Source organism: Pseudorasbora parva, chromosome 17 (genome assembly GCF_024679245.1).
Source record: "Pseudorasbora parva isolate DD20220531a chromosome 17, ASM2467924v1, whole genome shotgun sequence".
NCBI lineage: Eukaryota > Metazoa > Chordata > Actinopteri > Cypriniformes > Gobionidae > Pseudorasbora > Pseudorasbora parva.
Genome location: NC_090188.1, coordinates 38,620,829 through 38,633,030, shown reverse-complemented (window position 1 = coordinate 38,633,030; position 12,202 = coordinate 38,620,829). Strand labels below are relative to the sequence as shown.

The 12,202-nt window shown below is 38.1% G+C and overlaps 1 protein-coding gene across 1 annotated transcript in view; it reads left to right on the top strand.

The window, feature by feature from the left end:
• Window positions 1-10,939, top strand: part of gclc (glutamate-cysteine ligase, catalytic subunit) — a 40,996-nt gene extending 30,057 nt beyond the window's left edge. Inside the window, exons 12-16 of the mRNA XM_067421010.1 lie at window positions 3,987-4,091; window positions 4,290-4,371; window positions 4,785-4,897; window positions 5,009-5,129; window positions 10,050-10,939. Coding sequence (XP_067277111.1) covers window positions 3,987-4,091; window positions 4,290-4,371; window positions 4,785-4,897; window positions 5,009-5,129; window positions 10,050-10,231 — 603 coding nt within the window. The 3' untranslated portion in view covers window positions 10,232-10,939. The remainder of the gene's footprint in view (window positions 1-3,986; window positions 4,092-4,289; window positions 4,372-4,784; window positions 4,898-5,008; window positions 5,130-10,049) is intronic.
• Window positions 10,940-12,202: the final 1,263 nt, after the last annotated feature.

Here is a 12,202-nt window from a genome sequence, read left to right as displayed (position 1 = left end):
TGACCCACAGTGGGTATTTCATGCGGCATTATACCACGATATAATGTTTCATATCATTCTGTATGACAAATAATTGAAAAGGATTTGTATATCCTTTTTAACCCTTTATCTGTCACATAACCCCCACCCCCCCCCCCCCCCCCCCATCCCTTTTTTGAGACTGCACTATCCAAACCTAAATGGTTGTAATTCAAAAAAGCTTTGGACCGCAGACCTAAGTTTAGTCTTGTTTTATAGATGACACTCCGCTGATTATTAAGCACTTTAAATAATGAAAGTATGAAGTTTATATTTGCTATAAATTGAATGTAATGTACTATTATATTGCTATAACATCAAAGCCATAATATGTCTAACAAAGTGGATATCACATTAAATTGTAGCTCTTATGAGATTGTTTAGGCATAATACCAGAAATAGCCACCAGGTGACACACACACACACATACACACCAGTTAATTCCTTTTTTCTTTTCTTTTTGATTTTTTTGCATTCTGCTGTAACAAATTCACACATTTCACAGGATGCATTTTGAGTTTGTAAGCTTTCTAATAATACCTAATTTATGATAATTACTAAAATATGTAATCTAGAAAGGTAATAAAAAGATATATATTTTTAGACAATAATATTTTTTTATACATTATGGACAAATACTAGAATATATGTTTTATTATTAACCTTTAGCATGAAAACCAAAGTTGTAATGATTAAAAGTGTGTGCATCGACGTTTAGAGCCCAGTACTGAAGGTCAGACCTCCTGTTATGATGGAGATTTCTTGAGGTGCACTCTTGTCATAAGTTAATCTGTTACTGTTCCTACATAATTTGTAACAAAACAGTGGTGAAATATCTAGTCTTAGATCTTTCCAACAGTATATTAGATGAGGATTTAATTGTAAGAAACTAAAGTAAATGTAGGTATCCCGCTGTCGGTTTAGGAGTTTAACCTATGTATTTTTAGTTTACCCGATTTATTAAGACAAACAACAAATCATTTAAATAGTTCTAATAGTCAAATACAAAATAACATTTAAACAAACAACTTGTATATTATATGATTAAGTGTGTTAAAGAAACATTTGGCTGTCTCCTGAGGCCACAAGAGGGCGCAATGAGCAAAATATCACTATACAGGATTAAATTGATTATTTAAAGCAATTCAATTGCATGACCTTTAAACTAACAATAAGTTTAGGGTCTAATTCTCACTATTAACTACGATGTTTGCCTCAATAAACTCCTAATGACTGCTTATTAATAGTTATTAAGGTAGTTATGTTTAGGTATTGAGTGGATTAAGGGATGTAGAATATTATGTTCATGCTGAATAAACCATTACAGGTTATTTTATTTGCTTTGGTACTATTTTCACAAGTAAGGTGTACATTTTCAAAACTCTTGGTACAAAAATCCAAACTGATCACACATTCCTTCAAAACCTGATCTCATGCTTTTATTCAGTCTACATTATCATTGTTTTAAACACAAGATTATTGTAAAATGTAATGAGAACATTTGGTTTAATCACCGAAACACAACAGTATGATCATCTTTCAGTTTAGTAATTGTAACAATCAGTTAATCCAACAGCAAACAATGCAAGATACATAATTTTGTAAATGTAAAAAAAAAAGTGTAAATGTTAATAATGTAAAATACCGTATTTGATGCCATCTTCTGGTGCATTTCTGATCAGTCTGTTACACCGTCATTGTTTCCTCTTCCTTATATGCTATTCTACACACACACACTAACCCTACCCCTAAACCTACCCATCACAGGAAACATTCTGCATTTTTAATAAAACATTGTTTAGTATGTTTTTAAAGCTATTTGGCTTACAGGGACACAGGAAGTGTCCTCATAAACCATGTTTACGTTGTAATACCCATGTCATCATTACACACATATGTGTCCTCATAAACTACATATACCAGAACACACACACTAACCCTACCCCTAAACCTACCCATCACACACAGCCTTCTGCATTTTTACATTTTACATTAAAAGAAAATCATTATGTGAGAGTTATGAGCTTGTATCCTCATGGGGACGAAAAAAACATCCCCATAGGGACAAGGATTTAGGACGTTTTGTCCCCAAAATGTAGAGTTTATCAGGCCACACACACTTTGAACAGTAGTTGAACAGTAGGCCACACACACTTTTCTAGTCTAAGATCTATTGCTTATAATGTAAAAAAAATATTTAATGTATATGGTTAACCCTATCGGAGATTGCAAACAGAGTAGAAACTGTCTATAGAATCAGTATCTATAGAAATCTATTGGTGTACCAAATGATCCATAAACCATTAAGATCAGTTGAATTAAATAATAGACACATGTATTAAACTGAACGAGAAGAGATCAAAAGTTTGATAGTAAGAGCTTTATGAAAGACAGCTACTGTGAATGAAACATTTATAAAGATGAATATGATACTTGTGTATTGTACAACACAATTGAAAATATGCTGACCTGTGTTGATATTAGCACAAAGTTTTGAAAATGTTGGCCTTCCTTGTGAAAATAGTGCCAAAGCGAATAAAAAAAAAAAAGCATTATATGAGCTTTATATACTAATTAACAGAAAATATCATAGTAATATGCATGATAATAAGAACTAGTTCATAGTGAGAATTGGACCCTAAAATAAAGTGTTACCATTTTATGAATTGCATAAAACAATTATGAACAAAACAGCATCATGTATTTATGGAAAGAGCCGGTCACACAGATTGCATTTCGAAACACATGAGATGCGGTGGAATGCGATAAAACCCCACAAAGTCTCGGCAGATTTTCTTTCATCTTTAAATTGCTTTCTAAACACGCAGTGCTCTTGTCTGAGACGTGAGTGCAACTTCCGTCTAGAAAATGTGCTAAATATGCGTTCTGTGTTAATGGCTTGGCTTCTGTCTCGACGTAACACAGATCTTCTCCACATTGAGCTTCTCTATATCTCTAATATTTTCAGTCAACTGGATACATAAACATTAAAACACAGCTATGACACTTAAATCCCCATCATCTTGTGCGCTACTGATAAGGCTCAAGCTAAAATTCAAATGCACAGTTTTTTCTTTATTCATCTTTTCATCTCATGCAGGTTTGGCACTCATCTCAGCAGTGTCCTTGTGTTCTGATGTCACATGGCACAACCAAACCCCACAGCAACGCAACTGTCTGTCTGTGTGCTTGTCACAAAAATGTCTGAGTATTTTAAGTTAATATAAGGATCAAATTCCTGTCGCGTCCATCGAATGCTAATTTAACCTGTCAGAAATAAAACCTGATTTTAGAACGCAGAGTCATCTCTCATCACATGCCTGGAGCCAATCAAAGAACATTTCTGGCTACACTGGTGCCTATTGAAGCTTTTTAATTAGTCATCCATCTATTCATCTGTTTACCCATCCATCCATCCATCCATACATCCACCCGTCATCCATCCATCCATGCATCCACCTGTTTGTCCATCCACCCATCCGTCCATACATCCACCTCTCATCCATCTGTCCATACATCTATCTGTCCCTCCACCCGTCATACATACATCCATCCACCTTTCTGTCCATCCATCCATCCATCCATATGTCTGTCCATCCATCCACCCACCGATCGACCCATCTGTTCATCCACCCGTCCGTCTTCCATCCACCTACCGATCGACCCATTTGTCCATCCACCCGTCCGTCCATCCACCCACCAATCGACCTGTCCATCCATCCACCCACCGATCGACCCATCTGTTCATCCACACACCAATCAACCCATCTGTCCATCCACACACCGATCAACCCATCTGTCCATCTATCTATCCGTCCATGCATCATCCATCCACCCGTCAGCCATCCATTCACAGGACTTGATATTGTGAAATTTGCCCTATTATTGTATGTAAAATCGTTGATTTATTTTTCATATAAGTCTGTAATACAAAGTGTCATGTGTAACACTTTTTTTTTTTTTTACAGGTCCAACTGACAGATTTTGAGAACTCTGCTTATGTGGTGTTTATCGTTCTTCTCACCCGTGTGATCTTGTCCTATAAGTTGGATTTCCTAATTCCATTATCAAAGGTATGTGTGCGTGCATGCGTGCGTGCGTGCGTGCGCGGACAACATTTAGCATTTTAACCTTTTTATGCAAAGCTGAAGTTTGAATCTGAGAATGATTTTAAATGTCAAAAATGCTGTGCATATTCTTAAAAGTATGACGAAATGGAAATGTGCATGCATGACATTTTTGTAATTTTTTTGCAACTTTTTTTGGTTTAGGTTGATGAAAATATGAAGGTTGCTCAGAAGAGAAATGCTGTGCAAGAAGGCATGTTTTATTTTCGGAAGGACGTCTTTAAAGGTTAGTTTACAGTCAAGTTAATGCAGCTCATTATCATTCATATCAGTGTTGGACTGTAACACATCTTTATAAAGGCACAACTGAAACCATGTGGATGTTTGTGACAGTGCATGCTGGTTTCACATTTATATGAGGTGAAATAACATTTAAATGAATCATTTGATGCAGTGCTACATGTAAAAACATGTATTTAAAAATACCTGCATGTAATTGATTTCTGTAATGACATCTTTAATCACATTGTTGATCAGGGCTTGAGATAAACACTTCTGCTCACCAGCCACTGTGGCTAGTGGTTTTCCAACATTACAACTTTTTCATTGGCCGCAGTTTTGTTACTGAGTCTGGTCTTTTAATAAACGTACTGTGTGACCACATTTCTTTATTTCTTGCATGCTTTTCATTATTTTAAGGCTGTAACCCAGTGTTAGACCCGCCCTCCAGCACTCAGAATGGGGTGGAGAGTGAAGCGAGTGACGGTGAAGAGTTCACACTGATGAGCATCGACACCATCATCAACGGGAAGGTGTGTTTTTCTCTGCTCTTCGATTTTGACAGTAATATTAAGGGGGTCCAACGATACTTGGTTCCTCCATTTCACTTTGGTGGTGTCTGTATTGTTTGTTTTTTTGTTCAGGAAGGGGTATTTCACGGGCTGATACCGATGTTGAACAGCTACCTTGAGAACATGGAGGTGGACGTCGACACAAGATGCACGATCCTCAACTACCTGAAACTCATTAAGAAGCGTGCTTCTGGTACATAAATGTCTTTAAGTTAACAATGCTTTTAAAGCAAATCAGTACTTTCCCCACATTTTTCCCCCTCAGTTTTAGTTTTTTTAGTGAAGAAAAGCGAATTGAAACAGAGAAAACGGAGGAAAAGCTATTGTCTTCCCTTTTGCCAAATAGGTTTGAAAACTTACCAATGATGCACTGGGTATGTTGCCATCCAAGGCCACTCCCACCAGTCTGCTGTGGAGACGCTTACCAGAGTCAAACAATGTCTTGCAGGAAATACTTCCTAGCAAACTTTTAGTTATAATGCTGTCGTATTTTTCCCAGTGCAAGAATTCAAAGAGTAAACTTAGGCTAAATTTAGTAGGAGTGAGTTACTGGGACTCGCGAAACCCAACGCATATCGAGTGTGAGGCGTGGAACTAGATGTGATGGCCGAGTGCAGGCGCGGGTCGGAAAGGTGTGTGTGTGTGTGTGTGTGTGTGTGTGTGTGTGTGTGCGCGCGCGCGCGTGTGTGCGTGTGCGCGCAGGTTTTGGGGGAATAAAACTTTTCACAGGATTCCTGCAAAATAAAACTATCTAAAACAGACCTGCAAACTTGTTGTTTTCGGCAACAATCGCCGTTTTCTTGGTCAATTGGGTCATTTAAGTGAATCGCGTAGAAATGGAGAGTTTTTGTTTTGGGGATGGGTGGGGGTGCGCCTCTGAATCCCAAGATGCACGACTTTGAGCCAAATCTGCCCGAGCAGACGGCTATTAGTACATCTCATCACACAGGCAACCAGTTTGCATGTCTAAATCAGTGGTATGATCTGGTTTTCAGTCTGAACGTCAAGTAAATGCCTCGTCCGTTTGGGGAGATGCGCGCACAGTCAGTGGAGGCTCGTACTGCGGTGCCAGGCGAAAGTATAAACAAGGCTTTAGGGAGTCATTCATGATGTGGGTAAGAAGATAAATGTGAGTGTTTACTAGGGTTGGCTACCGAACTCGGTACTTTTAAGGGTACCGACCGAATTATGTCGGTACTACAGAGTACCGATTCACATTAAATCAATCAGTAGGCTACAACATTTCGGTACATGAGATTGAGAACGCATCTAGTAATATAGACTAGTGTCAGAATATTAAACAGCAAAAATACTATTTACGAATGTGTGTGATGAATGGTGCTGACCCTCAGTTTATTCACCACACACACACACACAATTGCGCTTGACAATCGCGTGTTTCCTTCTCATACGAGGACATAAACACATGTCCGTCATCTCCAGAGCAGCTCTGAAAGTTAAGTCAATTCATCAGCCTTTTACCATTTCATTTGAAAAAAACTACCATCATGTCATAAACACACAGAAACTCAAAGGTATTCACGGCAACCTGTCAAAACTTGAGAAATATATCACTATTGTACAGTAGAGTTCAGAGATGTCTCAGTGCAATAATAATACTAACACTAAGGTAATAATTTTAAACTATCAAAACATTATTTTTAAGTAATATATCAATTTTTCTTCCATGTTTTAATTTTTACAGTATAAAGTTGAGTTGTGCAGCTTTAATTAAGTATAAATTATTATCTTCATTTGATTACCAGAAAATACACAAAACATTTTTTTTATAGAAATTCAAATGAAAAAAAAATAATATGGTTGTTTATATGTGCGCTAAGTAGCTATAGCCTATATTTACTGTTAAATATTACAGTGAACAAACATCACTGACAATGGCAGACCACGGTAGCTCTGGCATAATGACAATAACACTTCTATAAATAACTTAAGTTACCGGTACCGATTACAATGTGAACGGCACCCAACCAACCCTACTGTTTACACAATAGCTGATGCGAGAGTAAGTGTAACATAAAGCAATTTGTGTTAATTTGTTCAGTGCTGAATTCTGCGTGCTAGCAAATCCTCTGATTATAACACAGCAAGTGTAGACATTATGAAAGTCATTGTGCAGTAAGCTTCATAACGGAGGTATGTGAGATCGTGATGAACTGAGATGTCAGCTTTTTAGGGATTATTAAGCGAGCTCACTTTACCTGCATTCTGCCACACTAAACCATGCATGCACTTGCTTTTATGTTAAATTACCTCAAACTTATTCACAGAAAAAAATCTATTTATACTTTAATGTGGGCTTTTGTGGACGGGAGTGGGACAAAACATGAATGTTGCGGGAGAAGGTAATGTATATAATCTGTCCCGCGCAGGTCTCTACAGTGAAGATCCAGAGCGTTGTAGGCAGCACTTAAAGACTACAAAGAGTCGTGCATATGGAGAGAACGCCGGGACAGACAATCTGAAAAACCTCCATGTTTGTAGTCAACATTTCAAACTGGATAACAGTACATACTACCAACTAGTGTTGTCATGATACTATATTTCCAACTTCAATACGATACCGTAAATAATTTTTGATTCCACAGGGAAAACTGCGATGCAGTTAATTTATCGCCTCATAAATATCTGATAATTTGGGTAATTTTGATGTAATAGCTTACATCAGTGCAGGGAAGCTGTATTAAATTTAAGCTACATTTACACAAAAAAAGCGACCAGCAAAATAAATACAATTTAATAAATAACCAAATTAAATTACCATGGCTATTAGTTTTTCAGGTAAGAAATAATACAGAAATGAAAGTTATCAAATGTAAAATAATACTGGATAGTCTATAAATACAGATGTACAGTTTATTAGGCTGCTGTCACTTTAAGTTGTATTTGTATTTGGGGACACTAAAATTATGATCAAAGTTATTCAACTAGTTATACAGATAAAATTTAGGTTTTAATTAATTCTATGAACTATAATACTGATCTGCCAACATTGTCGCTCTATGATAAATTAAAATAAGCTGATAACATCACTGTTTTCTCCAGAACGACTGTACAGCCAAATCTAATTTTGTCGCAATATTATCCTGTTTGACACTGTGAAGCTGCTTTGACACAATCGTGATTGTAAAAGCGCTATATAAATAAAGCTGATTGATTGATTGACCGTTTAATGGGGGTGGGGGGTGAAATGCTATTTCATGCATTCTGAGTTTTTTTTTTACACTGTTAAAGAGTTGAGTCTCATGCTAAACATGGACAAAGTAAAAAAAATATATGTTGGACTTTTGATGGAGGTTTCTCACAAGTTTCGGCGATTTTTGTTTTTGAGTATGGGCCATACTCGTATGTGACAACAAGGGCATCATTTCCTTGTATGAGCACTTCTCCTAGAAGGGCGCGCACTCACACATCAACCAGAGTGAGAGAGCTAAACCACATCGCCATCAACGCGCTTTACTCGGCTTTAGGGAAGTCTTCACTGCGCTGCACAGGTCGCAGGACTTCACCAAATCAACAGTGTCACCATAGAAGTGTGTTTTTGGTTGTCAGGGTAAGACAACTCTGAACAGCTTCCCAAAGAACCCAGTGTTAAGGTGACAGTGGGTGGAGTTTGCTTTGACCGTATAGTTTATTTATCAATGGGGCATGCGATGTATGGTGTGTTTCAATACATTTGTTTAGCTGCCACTATAGGTGTGTGTTTGTTTAATGTAAAACCACTCCAAACAGCATTACATAAAGAGTGAAAATATGTTTAACTAAATTAATTTTTTCATATTAAACCTAGTTTAACTTCATTCACACAATGTGCGCTTATTCATTCAAATGTGCTACTATTCCATTGTTTTTCTATGTAAACGTGAACTAGTCTGACGTGCAGAACCGTTCCAATTGTAAAACACTGCCCTCAAATTAAAATCATTTCAACTTTTTAAAAAAAACTAATCTCGAGACCTTGCGTTTTCAAGACTCAAGATTAACATGAGATTGTCAGAAACTGTAATATCCCCCGAAAAAGTAGACTGACGTGGTCATACTCAATACTAGTCAGAATATGAGTCTGAAACTGCTCCATTGGGCTGTGATTATGGGGCGTGTTTCAACCGAACCAGGAAAGACCTCAATTGGGCAGACCTACAACCAATCAGAGCAACGAAGCGACGCATTGTCAAATGGCAACAGAGTTCAACTGCACTGTGTTGCCAAGTCCGCATTTTTTTCCCCGCGGGTTGAAGTGACTATTATGTGATATATAGACCCATGAGTGCGAATTTTAGCAGGCCACCTTGCCAAAATAACACACATTTTACCCCCCAAACGCCATTTTCCCCCCGGAGAACCCCCTGAGAAGCTTTTGTTTAGGTCTAGTATTTGGCATGTTTTGTTGTAAAAACTTGGCAACCCTGTCTGCTCGCGCGCTGGTATCAGGCTGGAATACACGATCTTTGCCGGTGTTGTAAAACAATAAAATAATTTAATGATACACAGAGTACTTACCCAACATGATCATCATTTCTGAGAGAAATTGTGAAGGTGAATGCAGATACAAACAAGCTCTCCGTTTAGGATTTGAACAAATATAATCCAAGCCCCTTTGATGACGTGATGATTACGTTACTGTTGATCATCTGTCCGTCATCGTCTAAAGGCCGCCCTGATGATTTCATTGGTCCGAACAGTTTCTGTTCAGAGATAATGACTCCTCTATGGAGCAAGGCCAGACCGAACCGCCTGACCTAAAAATGTTGTGGCCGGGGCTAAGTTCGGCTGGCATCCAGGCTAAGAAACTGTAATACCTCCCAAAAAAGTGCAATTAGCCACAAAAAAATAAGTCTGGTCCTCGCAAGCTGTTTGAGAGGCAGCTTTATAGTGTGTGAGAGCAAAACCTGCTGGAATGAGTAAAATTGTGCAATACAAACACTATTCAACGTGTGTGCCACTTCACCGTCGGAGAGAAGAGCGATGTATTAATACTGCAGGAAATTAGTATTGGACCCGTTTCAGATGATAGTATTGATATTGAAAATGAAATATCATGGATTATTTGTATGATTTGGCTCGTATTTGTTTTGACTTCCATGTGTTTTCTCAGGTGAGCTGATGACTATGGCCAAGTGGATGAGGGAATTCGTTGCCAAACATCCTCAGTACAAGCAGGACAGCGTCATCACAGACAAAATCAACTACGACCTGCTACACAAGTGCGACAGAATCGCCAAGGGGGAGGAGAAGTGTCCCGAACTGATCGGAGAGCCGGTTAACCGAGCAAAATAAAGCCTGCTCCAAACATATAAAAAGCCCCTTTGCATGGGAGCGAAAGACCAAGTATGTGGCACAGCAGTCCAGATAAAAAACGAAGAGAATATTTAATAAAATAGCATGTGGTGATTGCTTTGTCAGCCAAAGGTTTGTTGAATTTGTAAATAGCAGATTTTTTTTATTCGCAAATTATTTTAATAGCTTAAACAGATCCATGATGCAATTGTACCTGAACGTGTACATATTTCACGCCCGGTCTGAGTGTGGGGGAGATTATGTAAATGTAGCAAACACTAAATTGTACATTAGTAATATTTTCACTGTTGGAATGTAAATACTGTACTTCATCTGGCATTAACAAGTGTACTTTCTTTCTTTTTTTATGGATGGAACTGTTGATTATTCTTATGGCATTTAATACTGTACCCAGATTGACAGAACTGTGCCGAACTTTAGGGATTTAAATGCAGAAGACTAGTAGTGTGCAGTGCGGTGTGTTTTCCACTAACAAATCATGCAGAATCATTTTATTGTCTAAATGATGGTGACATTTATAGCATCTTAGTAAAGGTTATTGCAGTTGTGTTGAGCCCTGTGAACCACTAGAGGACGCACAGGCTCTTTTTAATATGGGGGAAATGAATTCGATTAACATTTATGCTGTAGTTTATTAGCTTTGATATCTGTATATGGCTTGAAATAAAGTGATTCCTGTACATATCAGCTTGAGTGGCCTTTTCTAGATCAACATTCAAACATTGCTCCTACAACTCTTAAAAGCTACACTGTGTAACTTTTTTAGTTTATTCTTAGCTAAAAACACTGAGTTCTTTCAAAAATAAATGTGCTCATTAATGTATATTTACTTCTTTCAAGTAATAAAGTATTCTCGTAAGTTTATAATATGCCATTGAAAATACATACGGGTGAGGGGTTCGAATGCTGGTCGCCATGTTGCCCCTCCATCTTGACATCTTGATAGTACATTAGCGAAAGAGGGCCATACCCATAAATTCAAGCTTCGCCTTTAGCGTTTTAACACTCGATGGCACTCATGGATGAGGTCGAACTGGAAGCCATGTTAATCTTGGACTAAATCGGCCACCATTTGCGGGTTTTGTTGTAAAAACTTGTCAACCCTGTCTGCACACGCGCTGAAATCAGGCTGGAATACACGATCTTTGCGGGCGTTGTAAAAAAATAAAATAATTTAATGATACACAGAGTACTTACCCAACATCATGATCATCATTTCTGAGAGAATTAGTGAAGGTGAATGCAGATACAAACAAGCTCTCCGTTTAGGATTTGAACAAATACAATCCAAGCCCCTTTGATGACGTGATGATTATGTTACTGTTGATCATCTGTCTGTCATCGTCTAAAGCCCGCCCTGATGATTTCATTGGTCCGAACAGTTTCTGTTCGGAGATAATTACTCCTCTATGGAGTGAGGCCAAACCGAACCGCCCGACCTAAAAATGTTGTGGGCGGGGCTAAGTTCGGCTGGCATCCAGGCTGGGCCACCATAGGATTTAAAACTAAATCAGAATTAAGAGGAACAGAAATTAATATTCACTGAATTGTCATATACCTTAAATTAAAGGGGGAAAATATCACAGTGTAGCTTTAAAGCTTGAATTTACGGGTATGTCCCTCTTTGGCTAATGATTTTCAAGATGGAGGGGCAACATGGCGACCAGCATTCGAACCCCTCACCCGTATGTATTTTAAATGGCATATTATAAACGTACGAGAATACTTTATTACTTGAAAGTTACACAGTGTAGCTTTAAAGGTGCACTATGCAACTTTCCGTCCACTGGAGGGCGCCTATTCTAAACAAAGGCGTAGTTTGATGAAGCCAAGCGTGAGCACAGCATCTTGGGACATGTGGTCTTCACCTCACAGCCGGTGGAAAATAGGACTCGGCCAGAAATCACGTTCATGGATGCGGTTATTAACGTTACTGTAGTGTAACGTAGA